Here is a 23641-nt window from a genome sequence, read left to right on the forward strand (position 1 = left end):
GACTGGAGGAAAGCTCACAGAGGAATTCTCCAAGGCTTATTGTTAAGACCTCTGTTTTTCTTAATGGCCCAGAATTTAGGCACAATTTTTAAGCCATTGGAGAGGACATGCAATTGAGAGTACTGCGAACTGTGAGGAGAGTACTGTGTGAACTGTGTGCCGATGGGCCGAGGACAGTCAGATGGAATTTAATCTAGATAAACGTGAAGTGTTGCCTTTGGTAAGGCAAATCAGGGCAGGATTGATCCACTTAATGGCAGGATCCTTGGGAGTGTTGTTGAACAAAGAGACCTTGGAATCCAGGTTTATAGTTCCTTGAGTCACAGGTCGACAGGGTAGTGAAGAAAGCATTTGGTACACTTGCCTTTCTTGGTCAGTGCATTGAGTATTGGTGTTGAAAGGTCATGTACAGGACATTGATTCGGCCACTTTTGGAATGCTGAATTCAATTCTGGTCTCCTTGCTATAGGAAAGATGTTGTTAAACTTGACAGGGTGCAGAAAATATTCACAAGGATGTTGCTGGTGTTGGAGTGTTTGAGCTATAGGAAGAGGCTGAATAGGTTGGGGCTATTTTGCCTGGAGCAATGAAGGTTGAGATATGACCTTATAGAGGTTTAGAAAACCATGAGGTGCAAGGAAATGGTGAATAGCCATAGTCTTTTTACCAGGGTAGGGAAGTTTAAGTTGATAGGGGAAAGATATAAAGGGGACCTAAGGGGCAATATTTTTATGCAGAGAGTGGTGCGTGTATGGAATAAGCTACCAAAGAAGTGGTGGAGGCTTGTACAGTTCCAGCACTTAAAAGGCATGGATGGACACATGAACAGGAAGGGATATGGGCCAAATGCTGGCAAATGGGACCAGATTAATTTAGAATATCTTTTTGGCATAGCTACGTTGGACCAAGAGTCAGTTTCTGTGCTGTACATCTTAATGACTCTATGAAAGCATGGAGCTTCAGAAGGGCACAGACAGGAAGGTGGAATGGCTGGATGAGTGGCAGATAAAATCTAATACAGAGAAGTGTGAACTGATGTGATGGAACAAATGGTCTCATTTTGTGTTTTAGTCATTTTTGATTCTCTTGATTGAGAAAGAAATCTTGCTCAGAATTCAGGGGGAACTCCACGATCTTCATCAAAATAGTATTTGTGCAAGGGGCTGACAGGGCAGACAGACCTTGATTTAATGACCCATCTGAAAGGCAGCTTGACTCTCTCCCTTTATCAGATATTCTCCTAAGCAGATAAACAACTGTTTAAAATGATCCCAACAAATTGCAGCTCAACTGTCTCATAGCTATATCAACTGAAGCAATCAAATTAAAGTGCCAATTGCTCAGCTACAACCTACAATATTGTAATGACGTACATTGGCTCTTTAGATCTCACTAACCTTCATTACAATCAAGACAGGACTCATCTATCATCTCAAGACCAGGGAATACAAATATAACGAGGTATTGGAGTTTCTCCAAACTCGCTAATAAAGAAATATTGTTGAATGGTGGAAGTGATGATGGAGGGGAAGGTGAGGGAAGAATGTGGAAGAAGCGGTTGTTAACTGCTATGGTGCAGCTTGCTTGAACCATTTCAATTTATATGTTTAGGAAGGAGGAAAGTGCTAAATGTATCAATATGGTTCATGATTTTACTATGATATGTAACTCCTCCCCGACAGTGAAATTGCCAGCGGCAAAAGCTTTGAAGTTGATGGAATTTGAGCCACATTTCCACATTTGACTTCTCCACCTCTAATTTGTTCTGTTGCTATTTTTCCTTATGTTAAACTTGAACTCACGTGGAGTTTACATCTAATCGGATTAGTTCCACCCAATCTTGTGAATTTGACAGTAACAGGAAGAGTTTGTGCTTAGAGTGACAGTCTTGGTCATGCGACTGCTGGATCGTTTTTGATCTCCTTCATAAATGACTGCTTGGACATTGCTTTCAATTTTACACTGCAATCATACACAATGGAGAATGGAATCTTCTAGAATGTCTGACTGAACTTGAGGACATTTTATTTAAAAATAGTTTATAATTCAGCAAGGATCCAAGTGAGAGGGAACTCTCTGTTCACTTTCTGATATGTTTGTGTTTCGGTGAGGCAATGAGAGACTTGGGTTCAACAGATCATTGCTGTTATCATTAATATTGGGAAGATTGCTATGTGGATGACACCTTTGTTATCATGAAATGGAACAAATTAAAAGAAACCCACAAACACACAAACAGCATCTTTACTGATATAAAGCTCACCAAAGAGGAAGAGAACAACTAGACTCCCTTTCATAGAGTGTCATAGTAGAACGAAAAGCCTACAGGGAGCTGCAGACCGGCGTCTACAGGAAAGCAACCCACACTGACCAGATACTTAACAATGGGAGCAATCATCGCTACAGCCACAAACAGAGCTGCAGCATTACTTAAACGAGCCACAAAACACTGCAGGAACTACGAAAACACCCAGGAACTACGAAATGCTGAAGAAAAACAACTATACAATGTAGTCAAGAACACAGTCCACTGATTCTTACTCAATAAACATAAGCAAGAAGGTACAACATGCCCAGAAACCCTAGCCACCCTACCATACATCAAAGACATCTCGGAGATGATGATCAGTCTACTCCAGCCCCTTGGCATCATGGTAGCCAACAAACCTATCAGCACACTGAAGCATCTTTTGATGAATCTAATGGACCCTGTACCAACAACAAGCAGAACGAATGTCATATACAAATATCCTGCAAGGACTGTAGCAAATGTTACATCAGATAGACTAGCAGGAAGCTAGCCATCAAGATACATGAGTACAAACTAGCCACCAAAAGACATGACCAACTATCACTAGTATCCTTACACACAGTTGATGAGGGACACCAGTTCAACTGAGACAATGCATCCATTCTGGGACAGGCTAAACAAAGACATGCACAGGAATTCCTAGAGGCCTGGCATTCAAACCGGAACTCCATTAACAAACACACTGAGTTGGATCCCATTTACCAACCTCTGAGAAAAAGAACTGGAAATGATATCACTCACCTTAACAGACCAAAAATAGACGCATAAATAGAAAGCGGGACAGAACATCAACGCTTCACCGAAGGCTCACTGATGATTTTCCCTAGCATGGTGATGAAATGTTTGAAAACAAATCTTCTATCTCAGCAAGCAAACTTACAACCTGAAGAAAAGCTGTAACTTAAACTGTGCAGAAAACATGGTAGGATTAATGTGCTGCTCCTCCACTTTCAACACTGAAGGAAATAGATTGAGGATAGACACCTTAGAGTCATAGAGATCTACAGCACAGAAACAAACCCTCCAGCGCAATTCATCCAAGCTGACCAGATATCCGAAATTAATCTCGCCCCATTTGCCAGCACTTGGCTCATATGCCTCTAAACCTTTCCTAATCATCTGAATGGGTATATGAATAGGAACTAAAAGAGAAAATGCTGGAAAATCTCAGCAGGTCTGACAGCATCTGTAAGGAGACAAAAGAGCTGACATTTCGAGTCTACCTGACCTTTCGACAAAGGGTCAGTTAGACTCGAAACATCAGCTCTTTTCTCTCCTTACAGATGCTGTCAGACCTGCTGAGATTTTCCAGCATTTTCTCTTTTGGTTTCAGATTCCAGCATCCGCAGTAATTTGCTTTTATCCTATATGAATAGGAAACCTTTAGCAGGATATGAGCCAAGTGCTGGCAAATGGGACTGGATTAATTTAGGATATCTAGTCGGCATCGACGAGTTGAACTGAAGGGTCTGTTTCTGTGTTGCACGTCTCTATGACTCTATGATTCTGTGCTGTTAATATCACTCTGCATTGCCAACCAATCAACTGAGCTAAACCAACTCTCGCTCCTTCAAACCCCGTCTGCAGAGTTTCCAGTGCCTCAATATTCTTTTTATAATAAGATGATCGGGCAACATGTGTGCGGTGCAACCGAGATTTGTTACAGATTTACTTTTAGTTTGCTGCTTTTTCATTATCCCTTTATAAGTAAAGTCTAGCACTAGGTTTGTGTTTGAAATATTGAACACCATTTTAAATATTTTCCATTGTTGCTCCATGTCGTTGTTTGTCAGTACAGTTATTCATTTTCTTAAGCCAGTCTCTATTCTCAGATCCTCAAAATCTGCTTCCCTCTAACATCATCTTGGCCTCTGTCTTATTTATATCCATTGCTATTACTAATTTACTGCATATCGCATTACGGTTACTGTCTGTCTCAATGTTCCCCTGTTCCTACTTGGCATTGATTCTTTATCCAATACCAGTTCCTACAGCAAACCTTCCCTTGCTGAGTTTTACACATATTGTGTAAGTTAGCAACTCTGATTTGTTGTAACAACTCTTTTCTTTTTCCCCTTTATTTTTCTTTTCTGTCCAGTTAGTAACAGGGCATTTGATATCCCCTATGATTATTATTTATGTTTTTCTAAACAAGCCTCGACTTTGTCTGCATAATCCTTCATCTACATCCTCACTATGATTAGGTGCTCTGTAGACAACTATATCTATAATGGATCCTGAATTCACTTTTATATTTGCACAATCACTAAGGCTGCCTATTCCCACCTCTGTAATATCATTTAGCCTCATCCCTGCCTTGGCTCATCTGCTGTGACCTGACTCACATCATTCTTTTTCCTGAGATTCAATTATCCCAATGTACTCTGGTTGGTCATCCACATATGCCTTTTAATAAACTTGATGTGATCCAAAATTATGGATCCTGACAACATTCTCTTTTTATTTATCTATTTATTTATCTCTCTGTTTATTTATTTTTACAGCCCAGGAACAGGCCCTTCGGCCCTCCAAGTCTGAGCCGATCCAAATTCACTGTCTATACCTGTCGCCCAATTCCTAACCATCTGTCTCCGTCTGCTTCCCACCTACTCCTGCATCTGTCCAGAACCATCTTAAATGAATTTACTATGCCTGCCTCTACTACCTCTGCTGGCAACGCCTTCCAGGCACCTAACACCCTCTGTGTAAAGTACTTGCTGTGTGTATCCCCCTTAAACTTTTCTCCTCTCACCTTGAAAGTGTGACCTCCAGTTATTGAATCCTTCGCCCTGGGAAAAAGCTTATCCCTATCTATCCTGTCTATACCCTTCATGATTTTGTAAATCTCAATCAGGTCTCCCATCAATCTCCTTTTTTCTAATGAAAACAATCCTAACCTACTCAACCTCTCATCGTAACGAGCACCTTCCATACCAGGCAACATCCTCGTAAACCTTCTCTGCACCCTCCCCAATGCATCCACATCCTTTTGGTAATGTGGTGACCAGAACTGTACGCTGTATTCTAAATGCGGCCAAACCAATGTCTTGTACAATTTTAACACGACCTGCCAGCTCTTATACTCAATACTCTATCCAATGAAGGCAAGCATACCATATGCCTTCTTGACCACTCTATCCACCTGTGTAGCAACCTTCAGAGTACAATGGACCTGAACTCCCAGATCTGTCTGGAGGAGGGTGGAGTGGAAAGGTGGGAAGGAAGATTGGTAGGTAGGACAGGTCATGAGGATGGTGCTGAGCTGGAAGTTTGGAACTAGGGTGAGGTGGGGGAAGGGGAAATGAGGAAACTATTGAAGTCCACATTGAAGCCCTGGGGTTGAAGTGTTCTGAGGCGGAAGATGAGGCGTTCTTCCTCCAGGCGTCTGGTGGTGAGGGAGCAGCGGTGAAGGAGGCCCAGGACCTCCATATCCTCGGCAGAGTGGGAGGGGGAGTTGAAATGTTAGGCCACGGGGCGGTGTGGTTAATTGGTGCTGGTGTCCCGGAGATTTTCCCTAAAGCGCTCTGCTAGGAGGTGCCCAGTCTCCCCAGTGTAGAGGAGACCACATCGGGAGCAACGGATACAATAAATGATATTAGTGGATGAGCAGGTAAAACTTTGATGGATGTGAAAGGCTCCTTTAGGGCCTTGGATAGAGGTGAGGGCGGAGGTGTGGGCACAGGTTTTACAGTTCCTGCAGTGGCAGGGGAAAGTGCCAGGATGTAGGGGGGGCGTGGACCTGACCAGGTAGTCACGGAGGGAACGGTCTTTGCGGAAGGCGGAAAGGGGTGGGGAGGGAAATATATCCCTGGTGGTGGGTGTCCACCTGCACATCTTTGGATTGTGGGAAGAAAATGGAGCACCCAGAGGTGACCTAATACCCACTAAATCACTTGTGGCCATCCTTTGTTTTATAAGGCTCCAGTGAGCGCCTTGAAACATTTCATTGCAATAAAAAATGCTACATAAATGTGTTATTGTTTGCATAGTAATATCCATTTGGATTCTAGTTTGGACTTGCTGATAGCTGTACTACTTTATCTACTGCCATTATGTTATCCCAAGTAAGTTCAGATATTCAATCTCCTTGTTTTCCTTTTCTATCATTTCTTAATATTTTGTAGACTGCAATGCTTATTCCCAGTCCTGATTGTTCTGTTGCCATGGGCATAATCTTGAGCTTCCCTCAGAAGTGAGAATCAAAGCGGGTATGGGAATTTAGTTACACGACAGGCCAAGAAGCTGATTCCTGACACAGGACGGAAGTTTGCAATTAAAATTTTAAGAATTTTAAAGGGAAGCCTGGCTGTCTCAGGATGGGTAATCCTTAGAATTGCAAATTGAGAATGTGGCGTCTGTGATATTAAGGCTATGCTCTTTGTAAGTCTGATTATTGTTGACGTCTTTTCTGATCTGCTGATTAAGTGTTTTCATCAGCTTCTAACCTTGCATACCTTTACTCACTGAAGTCTGTACCTGGATTTTTTGTTGGAATGCTGAGACCAAGCTGTGGTATGCAGCTTAATGTGCTGGAATTGCCATAAGGAGTATAACACATTAATGATACAGATGCTCGAGAATTGTTGAGAACTTAACAATTAACCACACTCTGGATAATATTTAATTGCAGTTAATTTTCACTTAATGACTAGCTGCAACTGATAGCATTCATGAGTCATTTGAGAATAAGTCTTTAAAGAAAACTACACATCATTTCATTAAAAAATAATTTCCAGAATGTATCTCATTCATGTGAAGCAACAGCAGGATCAGGCATGCCGACATGTATTGACCTTTGATCCATATCAAAAAAGTAAAAAGACAATAATAACATATTATTTGGTATCATTCATAAATGTAGAAACAGAAATTCCATTCATTCCTCACCAGTCTGACTGGAATGTACATTCTCTTTTACCAGTAAATCTGGTCAGAATCTTTTCATCTCATACGTATCTTTTCCTATAAACTCACCTACCATCACAGATATTTTATTTCACATGAATATTTAAAGAACAGGAAAAGCCTGTCCCTTTATTGACAGATTAATTCCACATTCCAAATACCCAATAAGCCTTTCGATCTTCTCGTCATCTTCCTGTAAGAGTACAGCACTTGCATCATTTGCATCAACAGCCATCTTGAATGGCTTTACATAATTAGGTGAGGCTAATACTGGGGCAGTGGCTAACACCACTTTCAGACTGTCAAATGGTTGGGCTTAAGGGCCTGTTTCTGTAAGTAATACAGTAGATTACTGTAAGTAATCTAATCTAAATGTGTGGGGTGGCACGGTGGCACAGTGGTTAGCACTACTGCCTCACACCACCAGAGACCCAGGTTCAATTCCTACCTCAGGCAACTGTCTTTGTGGAGTTTGCACATTCTCCCTGTGTATGCATGGGTTTCCTCCCATGGTCCAAAAAAAAAATGCAGGTTAGGTAGATTGGCCATGCTAAATTGCCCATAGTGATAGATGTAGGGGAATGGGTCTGGGTGGATTGCTCTTTGGAGGGTCGGTGGGGACTTGTTGGTCTGAAGGGCCTGTTTCCACACTGTAGGGAATCTAATCTAATGCCCTCTGGCTGTCCACTGAAACTTATTGCCTTTCTTTAGCAATTCAGTGAGTGGAGCTGCCACACTGCTAAAATTTGGTACGAACATTCGATAAAATCAATTCAATCTCAGGAAGCTTTTTGTCGATGGCATGGGAAACTCCCGTTTCCTTTGTTTTTGCAGTACATGTGGCCATTTGTCCGTGTATAATAATGTGCCTCAGGAAGGTGACTTGAACATTGGCAAATTCACTTTTAGCTAGGTTTACCACCAAACCTACCTTTTGAAGTCAATTGAATAATTCTGATAAATGTTGCAAATGTTTATTCCATGTGTGGCAATGCATCATCCGCTGATATTTCCACCACCTACAGTCAGACCCCATCACCGGAGATATATTTCCCTTCCTACTCCATCAGCATTCTGCAGACAGCATTCCCTCCGCGATGCCCTCATTAGGTTCACCATCCTCACCACCTCCCCCAATCCACCCTCCACTTCCAGCACCTTCCCTTGCCACTGCAAAAGGTGTAAAACCTGCTTTCACACCTCCCTCCCTCACCTCCATTCAAGGTCCCAAAGGACCCTTCCACATCCAACAGAGATTTCCCAGCACACCTCACCTACTGTGTACATTGCTCTCGATGTGGTCTCCTCTACATTGAGGAGACAGAAGGCCAACTTGCGGAACATTTCAGAGAACATTTCTGGGACACCCATACCAAACAAACCCACCACCCTGTGGCTGATCATTTCGGCTCCCACTCCCACTCCACCAAGGACATGCAAGTCCTGGGCCTCCTCCAACTCCAAATCCAAGCCACCTGATGCCTGGAGGAAGAACACCTCATCTACAGCCTTAGGATCTTCCAACTACATGGGAAAAATGTTGATTTCACCAGTTTCCTCATCTCTCCTCCCCCCACCTTAAACCAAATCCACCCCTCCAACTTGACATCACCCTCTTGAACTCTCCTACCTGTCCATCTTCTTTCCCACCTATCCACTTTGACCTCTGTTCTGACTTATTATCATCACACCCCATCTTCATCTTCCTATCACCCTCCCAGCTACCCTCCCACACAGCTCTACCCCCTCCCACTTATCTCTCGGCCCCCTTCCCACCTCCACCACCACTCTCCTCCCCCACACCCCCTCCACATTCCTAATGAAAAGCTTATGCTTGATATGTCGACTCTCCTGCTCCTCGGATGCTGCCTGACTGGCTGTGCTCTTCCAGCATTGCACTTTTTGATTTTAAGCTGATACAGCACATTTCACATTACAAAAGCCAAAATTATCTTCACTCTTTTCAACAAAGGTACCTGCCAGTATCCTCTGATCAAGAGGATTACAGCAGTGGAAAGGACGATGGCGGAAGACTTTACATCTGAGGTAGTTTGGGCTGAGGTTAGGAATAGGAAAGGTGAGGTCACCCTGTTAGGAGTTTTCTACAGGCCTCCTAATAGTCCGAGAGATGTAGAGGAAAGTATTGCGAGGATGATTCAGGAGAAGAGTGAAAGTAGTAGGGTGGTTGTTATGGGGGACTTTAACTTCCCAGATATTGACTGGGAAAGCTATAGCTCGAATTCGTTAGATGGGTCGGTGTTTGTCCAATGTGTGCAGGAGGGTTTCCTGACACAATATGTAGACAGGCCAACAAGAGGTGAGGCTATACTGGATTTGGTTCTAGGTAATGAACCAGGCCAGGTGTTAGACTTGGAGGTAGGTGAGCACTTCGGGGACAGTGACCACAACTCGGTGACTTTTACTCTAGTGATGGAGAGGGATAAGTGTGCACAGCAGGGCAAGAGTTATAGCTGGGGACAGGGTGAGGCATGACTTAGGATGCGTGGATTGGAAAAACAGGCTTCAAGGGAAGGACACAAATGATATGTGGAGCTTGTTCAAGGAGCAGCTATTGGGTGTCCTTGATAAGTATGTACCAGTCAGGCAGGGAGGAAAGGGTCTTGTGAGGGAGCCGTGGTTTAATAAGGAATTGGAATCCCTTGTGAAAAGGAAGAGGGAGGCCTATGTAAAGATGAGGCGTGAAGGTTCAGTTGGGGCAATTGAGAGTTATAAGGTAGCCAGGAAGGATCTAAAGAGAGAGCTAAGAGCAGCAAGAAGGGGACAGGAAAAGTCCTTAGTTGGTAGGATTAGGGAAAACCCAAAGGCTTTCTATAGGTATGTCAGGGATAAAAGGATGACTAGGGTAGATATCGGTCCAGTCAAGGATAGTAGTGGGAAGTTGTGCGTGGAGGCGGAGGAGATTGGAGAGACACTGAATGAATACTTTTCGTCAGTATTCACTCAGGAACAGGACATTGTTGCTGATTTGAATATTGAGTCACAAGTGATTAGAATGGATGGCTTTGAGGTATGTAGGGAAGAGGTCTGGGAAATACTGGAAAGGGTGAAAATAGGTAAGTCCCCTGGGCCTGATGGCACTTATCCTAGGGTCCTCTGGGAAGCTAGGGAGGAGATAGCGGAGCCATTGGCCTTGATTTTTATGTCATCGTTGTCTACAGGAATAGTGCCAGAAGACTGGAGGATAGCGAATGTGGTCCCATTGTTCAAGAAGGGGAGTAGGGATAGCCTTAGTAACTATAGGCCAGTGAGTGTCACTTTTGTTGTGGGCAAAGTTTTAGAGAGAATTGTAAGGGATAGGATTTATGAACATCTGGATAGGAATAATGTGATCAAGGATAGTCAGCATGGTTTTGTGAAGGGCAGGTCGTGCCTCACAAACCTTATTGAGTTCTTTGAGAAGGCGACCAAGGAAGTGGACGAGCGTAAAGCAGTAGATGTGGTGTATATGGATTTTAGCAAGGCGTTCGATAAGGTACCCCATGGTAGGCTACTGCAAAAATTACGGAGGTATGGCATTGAGGGTGCATTAGAGGTTTGGATTAGGAATTGGCTGGCTGGAAGGAGACAGAGGGTAGTAGTTGATGGTATAGGTTCATCTTGGAGTGCAGTTACTAGCGGTGTTCCACAAGGATCTGTTTTGGGACCATTGCTGTTTGTCATTTTTATAAATGATCTGGAGGAGGGGCTTGAAGGCTGGGTGAGCAAGTTTGCGGATGATACAAAAGTCGGTGGAGTTGTGGACAGCGAAGAAGGATGTGGCAGGTTACAGCGGGATATATATAAGTTGCAGAGCTGGGCAGAAAGGTGGCAAATGGAGTTCAATGTAGCTAAGTGTGAAGTGATTCACTTTGGTAAGAGTAACAAAAAGATGGATTACTGGGCTAATGGTAGGCTACTTGGTAGTGTGGATGAGCAGAGGGATCTTGGTGTCCATGTACACAGATCTCTGAAAGTTGCCACCCAGGTAAATAGTGCTGTGAAGAAGGCATATGGCGTACTGGGCTTAATTGATAGAGATTTGAGTTCCGGAGTCCTGAGGTCATGTTGCAGTTGTATAAGACTATGGTGCTGCCTCATCTGGAGTATTGTGTGCAGTTTTGGTCGCCATACTATAGGAAGGATGTGGAGGCATTGGAACGGGTGAAGAGGAGTTTTACCAGGATGTTGCCTGGTATGGTAGGAAGATCGTATGAGGAAAGGCTGAGGCACTTGGGGCTGTTCTCATTGGAGAAAAGAAGGTTTAGGGGAGATTTGATAGAGGTGTACAAGATGATTAGGGGTTTAGATAGGGTTGACAGTGAGAACCTTTTTCCGCTAATGGAGTCAGCTGTTACTAGGGGACACAGCTTTAAATTAAGGGGAGGTTGGTATAGGACAGATGTTAGGGGTAGATTCTTTACTCAGCGGGTTGTGAGTTCATGGAATGCCCTGCCAGTAGCAGTGGTGGACTCTCCCTCTTTATGGTCATTTAAGCGGGCATTGGATAAGCATATGGAGTTTATTGGGCTAGTGTAGGTTACGCAGGCTTCGGTCGGTGCAACATCAAGGGCCGAAGGGCCTGTACTGCGCTGTATTTTTCTATATTATATGTTTCTATGTTCTAAGTTCAATTTAGAAATATAAGTTGCTTGTCCCATCTTCTCAACTAAGTCTTTCAAGCAGGGAATTGGATATGCATCAGTCTTTTTAACTGCATTAACTTTGCAATAGTGTTTCAGCTGATGACTTTGTAACCTCGTTACCACACATTCAGGAAAAATTCCAGGATATGTGTCCTGTAATTGTTCAGTTTCCTGCATTTCCACTGGCCTTTCAAACACAGTTGGCAGCACTCCTACCTGTGAACCAGCTATATCGTTAACAAGGACAAATTGTGCTCCTGGAGCTGAGAGTTTGCCCAGTAATCCTACCATGACTTCTCCACTCTTCACTGGATATTCTAACCTCACTTTACATAACTGAGTGCTTTTCATCTCACTGTGAATTCCTGTTACTTGTAACTTTTTTTGGCAATAGTCTTTCAGGGGTATATATCTCCTCATCTTTCAACATCAAAGATTGAGAGGATCCTGTATCTTTTAGGATTGTAAGCTCTTTACCTGCTGCTCCTGGCCTATGTGAGTAAAATTTGTCTTCGCAGGTTTATGGTTTAAGAAGATCTGGCACTTCCTCGTTAACCAACCTCTGACCAGGTTGTACATTCTGGTGCAGCTTTCTAGCCTCCACTGTGCTTCCATTACCATTCCAAATAAATTCACTGGCTTATCCTGTTTTCCTACATCTGGCTTCCCAGCGCTTTCCCTAATCCACCAACACTGATTTCATGTGGCCCCCTTCATTGTAGTGAAAACACCAGAGCTTTTCAACTTCTCTTTCCCTGTCAAAGGTTTCCTTTTTACCCTGTGGTAAGTTATCCTTATGATCTTCACCAAGACCTGCCTGTTCCTTTCCATGTGAGCATTTCTCTTTTCCCCAATTTCTATCCCTCATGCATTGAAATTGATGTTGGAAGCCAAACTTTGTTTCATGGACCAACTCATAATCATCAGCCATTTCAGCTGCTAATCTTACCGTTTTAACTCTCTGCTCTTCTACATGAATTCTCATTACTTCAGGAAATGAATTTCCTCCTGTCAAAGTCGTAACTTCTTAAATTCAAATTCTCTCTCTTTCGTCCTTTCCTCTCTCTCCTTTTCTCTCTCTTCTCTCTCTCTTTCCTCTGCTTTTAGTCATAATTCAAACTGTTTCATTTCTGTTTCCCTTTCCTTGTCTTGTGCCCCTAACTCAAGTTGCTTCATTTTCAATTGAATTTTAGCCATCTCCAAAGATTCTGATGGTGTTTCCAGCAAATTTAAATGCTGAGCTATTGTTGCAATTATCTCTCCTTTCCTCATGGAAGGAGGCAACTCCAGCTTGTCTGCTAATTCCAGCAACTTGGCCTTAATCACCTTTTGTAAAACTCCCAAAGTCACTTCTTCCACCTCCCAGAAAACTATTGGTGACTGAAAGAGCCATTGCTATCCCAAGCCCTGTTTAAAACCAACCGAATTTAACACCTGGAACAAAACACACCAACATCTACCACTCACTGCCTTCGAGTCCAACAACTCTAACCCCAAATCATAACTGTAGGACAAATCCAACAAAGAGCCCTCAAATCTGTTATGGACCAGGCCAACCCCCTCAAAACATTTCAAGGAAGTAGCCTGGAACTTAACTTTTCAACTTGTTTTAAGCAGGTATAGAATGGATATTCCAGGAGTGATGCAGTTGGCCCAACCATTTAGTTTCAAATGAAACAGCTGAATCACTAAATGAAACACAAAAAACAGAGAACAGAATATAGAATAACTTAACTTAGTCAGATTATCCCAACTTAATGCTGCTGTTCCAAATTCCTGCAACAATCCTCATAAACACCCCTTGGCACAAAAGGTAAAATCAAACACAGGGTCCTACAGGACTGATGTCAGAGAGATTCAGTATGGAACACTAGCTTCCATTTGACTGTTTCTTTGACCGGTTTAAACTAAGTAAGCCAGACTGCTAAAACCAAACTCGAGAAAAGCTGAGCTAGGAGAACTGGCCACTTCCCTTTCATTGTACAAGTTTCTTTTTAAATCTTGAAAGCCTTTTGCCTGAGGCAGTATCTGTTAGCTATAATCAAATGGCCTTAAACCGTATCCAAGCCAGACCTCTCGGCAACTCTGCCTTGCCTAATACTTTTGAAAAGAAACAAGGACGACATAACCTGGTTAAAGGAGCAGCATCATCACATGCTGCTGGATTAAATTGTAATCTTTCTATCCACTGCTGGCAACAAGCAAACGTCAGGCAATCCAGTTTGTGAGAGACCTGCCCTGTTTAGAGCTAAATTGTGCCTGTTAAAGGAGTAGCCCACTCCGACAGCAGGAGCTGCGAGAAGTGTCTAGTGAGACTTACAATTTAGAAGATGATTGAATATGGGCCACAGCTCAGGAAAATGCTCTTCAAGGGCAGAATTTCATTCCACATCCCATCCCGCCCCAAAGGGTTTCAATCACTCTTTCATATTTTGACTATGTTCCCTAACCAGTTAAGGGAAGCACAGCAGGCTGTTGAAACTGGAACACCCATCAGAGACCTTCAAATTTGAGAGAAGCAGTTGGCTGGATGGTAAAGAGGAAAGAGCATAAAGAGGAGAGGACAAACGGCTGAGTACTTGAAGGTGAAGCCACCTTCTCAGCAACGTTTGGAGAAAAGCCAGTAAACATAGCCATGGCACGCCTGGGGTGAAGGGGGTGTGGAGTCATTTCTACATTGGTTTTGGCCATATGCACAGTCAGGCAGAAAGCAAGGGGCAGTGCACTGCCTGAAGGACAGGCACTCTCTCCAGTTGGACATTTGAATGATTTGACAGATTTTATTATCACGTGCATTTTCCAGGAAGAATACAGTGAAAAGCTTTCATTTGTTGCCACGATCCGGTGCCATTTTGAATAATTTAAGAATAAGGGAAAAGCAAAGTTCTAGCTTAAAGAGAGTCCTCGGATAAGTGCAGGCTCCTCCAACATGGGAAACATTTAACACCGTTCAAGACAAAGCAGCCTACTTGATCAACATCCCATCCATTACCTTGTAACTTGGACTTGTTCTCCAATGCTGTAAATGGGCAACAGGTCCTGTCTACAAGAAGCACACCAGCAACTTTACAAGGCTCCTTTTGTATCACCTGCTGAGCCATGACTCTATCAACCAGAAGAACAAGGGTAGCAGATACATGGAAAAGCACAGCTGGCCAAGTAGCATCCAAGGAGCAGGAGAATCAATGTTTCGAGCATAAGCTCTTCATCGGGAATCATTCAAAATTTCGATTCTTCTGCACCTTGGATTCTGCCTGACCAGCTGTGCTTTTCCAGCACCATACTCTTCCACGCTGATCTCTAGCAACTGCAGTCCTCACTTTCTCCTTGCAGATACATGAGAACAACACCCCTTGAAAGTTCTCCTGCAAGTAACTCACCATGCAATCTTGGAACTGTGCTACTATTCCTTTATCACATTTACAAAGATACAACCCTTTCAAGGTCTGCTGTAACACAATTAATATAAAAACAATGACTTGTATTTATGTGGTACATTTAACACAATAAAATGTTAAGGCCTTCCACAAAAACATTATAAAACAAAATATGACAGTGAGCCACATAAGGAGATAGTAAACCAATGGCCACAAGCTTCATCCAAAGGATAGGTTTAAAGGAGAAAGACTAGGTAGAAAGGTAGCAAGGTTAAAGAAGGAAATTCTGAAGCTTGGAGTTAAATATGGAAGTTCTGAAATAATGAATTTTCCATCAGCAAATCTTGCAACAGTGTAGATCCTTTCCAATGAATCTTTTCAGAGATGTTATATCAAGTTGAACTTGAACTCAGGCCACCTGGCCCAGAGGTGGGAACACTACCACTGTATCATAAAGGCCCACACCCAATGCAAAAATGGGGAATTACAAACAGTAACATCCAGCAATCACTGTGTAGCCGCCAATTCCGGAGGGAACTCTTAGTTTCACAGAATAATGATGATACTGACAATTTTGGTATTGCCACAAATGCAAAATCTGAGTTGTTAATGATCTCCAAACATTTATCTGGAGTAAAAGCTGAAAGGACTGCACTGTAAACAGATGCTGTACATTCGAAACGAAAACAGAATTTGCTGGAAAATCTCAGCAGGTTTGGCAGCATCTGTGGAGAGAGATCAGAGTTAACGTTTTGGCTCGAGCTGAAACATTAACTCTGATTTCTCTGCACAGATGCTGCCAGACCCGCTGAGTTTTTCCAGCAAATTCTGCTTTTATCTGGAGTAATTGGCAGTTCATCCAAGATTGGATGTTTGACGGGTATTCTGAATTCTAAATTGATTGGCAGACAGCAGACTGATTAATTCATTACATCAAGATACCTTGACAGAATGAGTGACCTCCGTTAATGACATTGCAACTCCCAGCATATCGTTCCTCTAATAAAAGATAAAACAACAATAAAACCAAAAGCATGGAAGAAAGAGAGTAGGGGGTTTAATGGGCCCAACACTTTTTTGTCGATTCCAGAACCTGAGTTGAAATGTGGCCCAGATTCTTTGGATAAAATTCTTTTATGTCTGGATCTATAATGGCCAAAGTTTAAAAAAAATGCTTTTGGACAGTGTCCATCAAATTACTGGTAAATGTAACGCTGTAATTGCCAATTTTTTTTGTCATCAGTTGGTCATCTCGCTGCTAGAAAAAAAATAACAAAATACTTTATTCAATAGGGAGAGATCATCTGGGGCTATAAAGGAATAAGGAGAGATTCACTCGGCATCAAACTGCCCTCAGCTTCAACAGATAGAGTCATAGAGTCATAGAGATGTACAGCATGGAAACAGACCCTTCAACCCATCCATGCTGACCAGATATCCCAAACCAATCTAGCACCTGGCCCATATCCCTCCAACCCTTCCTATTCATATATCCATTCAAATGCCTTTTAAATGTTGCAATTGTACCAGCCTCCACCACATCCTCTGGCAGCTCATTCCATACATGTACCACCCGCTGTGTGAAAAAAAATTGCCCCTTAGGTCTCTTTTATATCTTTCCCCTCTCACCCTAAACCTATGTTCCCTAATTCTGGACTCACTGACCCCAGGGAAAAGACTTTGTCTATTTACCCTATCCATGCCCTTCATAATTTTGCAAACCTCTATATGGTCACCCCTCAGCCTCCGACGCTCCAGGGAAAACAGTCCCTTCCTATTCAACCTCTCCTTATAGCTCAAATCCTCCAACCCTGGCAACATCCTTGTAATCTTTTCTGAACCCTTTCAAGTTTCACAATATCTTTCCTATAGGAAGGCGACCAGAATTGCACCAGATAATTATATTCCCAACAATGTCTGTCCATAGAGAAAATCTTCCAACTCTAAAGTCCTTCTGGAATCTGCACTAGAGCTCTAAAATCCTTCAGCTCAAAGAGTAGAGATTTCTCAAGATGATCTTAAATAAAAAAACAGAGTGCTGGAGAAACTCAGCAGTTCTGGCAATATCAATGGAGAGAAAAACAGATTTAATGTTTCAAATATGGTATGACTGTTCTTGGAATTTCAGGTTAATGAGCTAACCTACAACATGTAATGTCTGAAGTGAAGGAGATCAAAGAATTAAATGTGAATTTCCCTCAATTGTATCACAGAGGGGAGGGAGGAGGAGGTGAAATAACTCCACAGAAGTTGGTATCCTGTCACCAAGTCACTCTTTATTTCCACATGCATAGTACTTGACCCTGGTCCAAGTTCCTCAGAGCCAGTTCTCAGAGTGAACAGAACCTCTGACACTCCTGTTTATGTCTGTCAGCCAGGGCTCCATGATCGGACCAGAATAACAGCCCCAGTCAGGGAACTCCTGATAAAGGGCTTATGCCCGAAACGTCGATTCTCCTGCTCCTTGGATGCTGCCTGACCTGCTGCGCTTTTCCAGCAACACATTTTCAGCTCTGACCTCCAGCATCTGCAGTCCTCACTTTCTCTTTCCATGAGGTCCAACTAGCTGACCTCATTACAATCATTGCAGAGGAGGTAGGATTTTGTGGGCAAATTTGGCCCATGTCATTCCCATTTGGTGGACATTGAATGAGGACTCAGGGGCTGAGTTTGTTTGATGTCTGCCATATCCTCTTGCTTTAGTAATACAAAGTAGCCAAGTTGGAAATTGATGAATCCTCTTTATAGCTCCTGCCTTTCACTTTAAAATTATGCTTTCTTGTTATTGACCCTTCAACTAAAGGCAATGCATATGTATTCGCCCATTATCCATCATAATCTTATACACCATAGGCCAAAAGAAATGACACTCCACAGAGGGGCCAATTTGGCCCATCTTGTCCGTGCTAACCCAAAGACACCCAGATGCCCTTCCAAATCCCATTGCCCTGAACAGAGTCCATAACTCTACAGCTTACATCATTGAAGGTGCAGATCCAGGTAGTTTTTGAAAGAGTTTAGAGTCTCTTCCTCCACCAACAACTCACGCAGTGAATTCCAGACACCCATCACTCCCTGCATGGAAAAAGTTTTCCTTACATCCCTCTAATCCTACTGCCACTTAGCTTGAATCTATAACCCCCTGGTTACCTCTATCAGAATGTCCCTCAACCTTCTCCGCTTCAGAGAAAACAACACAAACATATACTGGCTAAATTCTTGGTATCATCCTGATGACTCTCCCCTGCACTCACTCCAATGCAACTACATTCTCCTTAAGGTAAAGGAACCAGAACTGTACACAATACTCCAGCTGTGGCCTAAACAAAGATTTGCACACCTCCAGCATATAATCCATGCCTTGACTGATGAATATTCCATATGATTTAACTACCCTATTAAGCTGTCCTGCTGCCTTCAGGAATTTGTGGACAAATGCCCCGACATCCCTCTATTCTTCTGAGCTTCCTAGTGTCATGCCATTCATTGAGTACTCCCTTGTCTTGAAACTTCTTCCAAAGTACATCACCTCACACCTATCAGGATCAAATTTCATGTATCATTTATCTGCCCATCTCACCAATCCGTTTATATCCTCGATTAAGCTAAAAACATTCTAAGACCTTCTTTCTCACAGTTATCCGCCCAACCAATCTCCGGGTATCCAAAAACACACTTATCATCCCCCCTACACTCTCATCTACATTATTTATATATATATCACAAACAATAAGGAACCCTGTTCCAGTTCATGTGGTGTGCCAATGGGCACTAGTCTCTCATCACAAAATCAGCTTTGTACCAGTTCTGCAATACTTTCTTCAGGTCTGAAGAAGGCTGCAAGTGTCAATTGGATTATTTTGAGCTTTGCATTCAGCAGAGCTAAGCAATGTTTTTTTCCCTATTGACATCGATCATTAACACACCGATTTTCCATCTCAATAACTCCTTTCCAGCGATTAATACCCATTTGTCCTTAGCTTTGGACACCTTCATCATCTGTCCTACTCACTCCTCTTCCTCCTCCTCCCCCTTTGTCAACAACACAAAACCCATCAGTCTCCAGCCCCTTTCAGTTCCAATTTACAAGTCATTGAACTTGAAATGTTAACTTTCTCTAAAGATGATGTCTGACTGGTTGAGTTCCTCTGCCACGTTCTGCTTTTATTCCAGAACATTGCTGTGTGCTACTGCCAGACTTGATATTATTGCCACCTCCCACTGACCTACTCACCCCCACTTCCAATATCTATTTCCCATCCAGCTCGGAATCCTGGCTGGCTGCCTTTGCAAATAAGACCTTGGCTGGTGAACTTCATCTTGATTTCCGACTGGCGTCCACAACTCACCAGCTGGATGGAATCGAGGTCTAATTTCAATGTGAGCTATAGGTCTCTGGCTCAATCACCAATATCTTGACCTAAATACAGAGAAAATGGCTATTTGCTGTACAGAGGAATTCATTATTTGTGAAGACTGAAAAGAGATCGGTTTTCCATTTAAGTGAGCTTTATTTCACATCCAGGAGGTAGGAATTGTCAGTTGTCATCAGCAAGATATATTTTTTGATGACCAGCCAGAAATCTATTATTTGTTTGAAAGCTTTAGAAGGAAACAGTTACTGGATCAGGAAAGAAGTAAAATTACTTTGTGAGATATAACCCTGACCATTAAACTATGAAGCCTTGAGTTTCATTAAATTTTATTCTTCAGTATTATAAACTCAGCCAAGGATAGATTAACTCAGATATACCTTTAAACATAAGAGACTGTATAGCAAAGAAATATCACTGTCTTTTATCACAATGGGCTTTAACAAAGTCTGTTATACCATCTGCCCCAGCGTTTCAGGAGGAGATTAGACACAGATACGACTCTTGCATTTTAAATGTCATCATTTTCTTAATAATTGTCATTCGGCTGTATCTAATAGAAATGAATTTAAGTATACCAAAACATGTTTGGGTCATTCAATCTACTCTATTGCTTAATTATATGTATATGTATCATAAGTTACCTACCATAACTCTATGGTCTTTAATGTTATTTAGTTCTAAAATTTTCAACTGGTTTCCAGACTGAACAGCATTTGTCGCAAAAGTACTCTAGGTGTACACTTTCTCTGAAGAAGTGCTTCCCGACAACATTCATGAACAGCCTAACTCTCACAAAAGCTTATAGACTCCTGTGTTGAGCTCATGGCTCCTAATCAGTAGATCACCATTTCTTTAAGAGACTGCTATGACAGTACACCTTTAAGAGACATACAAAAAACAAAGAACAATACAGCACAGGAACAGGCCATTCAGCCCTCCAAGTCTGCGTCAACATATTTTGCCCTTCCTGACTAAAACCATCTTCACTGACAGGATTCATATCCCTCTGCTCCCTTCCTTTTTATATATTCGTCTAAGTGCTTCTTGAATGCTGCATGTTTATGATATCATCACTGCATGTAACCTGTGGGTTACCTGACAAGAATCCATCTATCACTACCTTAACAATATTAAGTGACCCTGCCCTCCACCACCTTCTGATGCATTGAGTTCCAAAAGTCACACAACTGTCAGAAAAAAAACTTCCCCTCATCTCTGTCCTGAAAGGGCAACCCCTGATTTAAAACAAATCACTTAATACGGCACTCATTCACGAGATGAAGCATCCTTTCCACACACACCTTGTCAAAAACAATTTATTGTCTTATAAACTTCAAACAAACCACCATTTCGTCTTTTAAATTCCACAGGAAATGAACCCAACTTGTCCAAACTATCCTCTTAAAGCAATGTGTTCATTCCAGTTATGTGTCCAGTAAACCTCCCCTGAAATACCTCCATTTGCAACCTTCTTTAAAAATGGAGACCAAAACTGCACATTGTACGCATGATGTGGATCCACTAATGCATGCATCCTTACTACAGCATAAAATCCTTACGTTATAAAGAGTGTTTCTGACCCACTGAACTATGTTGACTTTATTTTTTCTCCTCCTTGCTTAGTCTCTCCCCACTCACAGTTGTGATTCTTCTCATTGACTCCACAATTTCCAGTTTTCTGGCTCCAGCCATCTCCTCTTCACCATCAATTTACAATTCATCTAGACATCCATTCCTCCATCAAGATGTCTGAAGGCTCTCTGCTTCTTCCTTAAAAGGAGGCCTGAATAGACCCCCTCCACCACCAACCCCCTTCACTTAGCTGAGCTTTCCTTTTGACTTATTTCACTTTTTCCAAGTCAAAGATGTCACTATGGGTGCTCACATGGGAGCACTTTGTGGGGTACATGGATCATCCTTTGTTCCTGTCACACTCTGGCCCCCACCCAGTACATTGACATTATCATCAATGCTGCTTCCTGCTCTTGTCTGGAATTGGAACAATCCATTTGTTTTACTTTCAATTCCTATTCTTTCCTCACCTTGGCATCTTTGGAGAATCTCCTTACTCTACTTCAAAACAGTGACAGTGGAGTTTTTACATCCATAAGAGAAGGCGGACAGTACATCTCAACTGAAAGAAAGCACGTCATCAGTGCAGCATTCATTTAGTATCATTCTAGTTTGTGAGCCTAGAATTTTCTGCTCAAATGGTTCTTAAACCCACAATCTCACTGCTGCTAACTTGCATCAAATTTTGCCTGTTTCTTGTTAAGATTTAAATCATATGCTCCACATTGAACTAAGAATGAAAGAAATGGCATATTCACAACGAATCTGTGAATGAAAGAGTAAAAATCATACAAACTTCCATCAACGCTATTTCATGCTGTCACGTCCTTTTCAAGTTTTGAGGTCTGCATCATCTTCATTGCTGTAATTAGGACTTCAGGCCATACCACATTATGAATAATGAATGACTTAGGCGTAAAATAATGATTGAACTCTTATTCAATGATTTTTTAAGGTATAAAGTGAGCTAAGGAAGCTAATGAACTGAAAAAATCTGTAACTCTTTGCAGACAGTAATTGGTCCAGGATTTTCTGTAGCAGGGCATCTAAGGGTATCTGTTGTTAAGTAAGCTGTCTTTGAAGATCGTCTAAATTTCCCATGACAAATTTCTGAATGCACACAGAGATAATGTTGTAATGAGGGAACAAGGATATATGACAGTGTACGTCCTTTACAAATCAGATTGAAGATCAGTTAAATTAACTGTGCTAGAACTCAGAACACATCATAAAATATAATAAAATATAATCTCAAATTAGAGATAAAGTGCAGAATGATAAATAGAGAGAAAAGACTAGATTAAGAAGGAATAAGAAAAGAAACAGACTGGCAGCAATTACAAAATGGTCTCCTCTACACTGGGAGGCAAAACGCAGATTGGGTGACTGCTTTGCAAAACACCTATGCTGTCTTCGTAGAAATTACCCGAAGCTTCCAGTTGCCTGTCACTTCAACACACCACCGTGTTCTCTGGCAAACCTTTCTGTCTCAGGCCTGCTCTAGTGCTCCAGTGAAGCTCATCGCAAACTGGAAGAGCAACATCACATATTTCACTTGGGAACATTACAGCTAGCAGGACTCAATATTGAGTTAATTAATTTTAGAGCATGAACATGTCCTTCTACATCTATTACCCACTCCACACTCCAGGCCCTGTCATGAGATGGGTTGCTTTCAGCACAACCTACCCATTTTCACCCTCTCATAGTCCCATTATCATCGATCAAGTTTCTTTTTTCCTTTAACTTACTATCAACAATCTGTTTATTTATCTAACCTTTTATCTCTCTCTCTCTCTCTGGGCTCCCTTTCCAACTATCCACTCACTCCTCTTCCCCCATCAACACTCTCCATATCATCAGCATCAATACCTTTACATTGCTGCTATCAGTTCTGAAGAATGGTTACTGGACTCAAAATGCTAATTCTGTCTTCTCACCACAGATGTTGCCAGAACTGCTCAGTTTCTCCAGAAATTTCTGTTTCTGTGTGTTTTGGACGTACATTTGGCACTGGTGGCTACGGGGTAATATACTCAGACAATACATGAAATATCTCAACTCAATACCTCCGTCAATACCATCCTCTCAGACAAGAAAACTGGAACAGCTTACCTGGCCATCCGCACATTGCCATTCCTCTGCATGAACTGGCAGCTGTGTTTCCCACATTCCAAAAGTGACTGACTGTAAAAAGTATTTAATTGTATGTTAAGCATTCTGGGACATCATGAGATTGTGAAGAATGTTGCGTAAGGGCAAGTTCTTTCTTTCTTTCTTTCTTTCACACACTGTGCACACAATATTTTCAAGATATCTTTGATATAGGGTGGAGTAGGAGGTACAATTCTCTTCATTAAATTCTCTTCATTTTGTAATTCGTTAGCCAGAGAGGGGGAATTGACAATTTTGCTGTCTATAGTCCAAATATTTTAAATAAAAAGACTGTTATACTTC

General features: G+C 42.1%; 1 protein-coding gene across 1 annotated transcript in view; it reads right to left on the minus strand.

The window, feature by feature from the left end:
* kcnj15 (potassium inwardly rectifying channel subfamily J member 15) overlaps nt 1–23371 on the minus strand; it is a 176022-nt gene extending 152651 nt beyond the window's left edge. The window contains exon 1 of the mRNA XM_060833798.1: nt 23300–23371. Within this exon, the coding sequence (XP_060689781.1) occupies nt 23300–23321 (22 nt within the window). The 5' untranslated portion in view covers nt 23322–23371. The remainder of the gene's footprint in view (nt 1–23299) is intronic.
* Between the last annotated feature and the right edge of the window lie 270 nt (nt 23372–23641).

Source organism: Hemiscyllium ocellatum, chromosome 12, assembly GCF_020745735.1.
Source record: "Hemiscyllium ocellatum isolate sHemOce1 chromosome 12, sHemOce1.pat.X.cur, whole genome shotgun sequence".
In the NCBI taxonomy this organism is placed as follows: Eukaryota; Metazoa; Chordata; class Chondrichthyes; order Orectolobiformes; family Hemiscylliidae; genus Hemiscyllium; species Hemiscyllium ocellatum.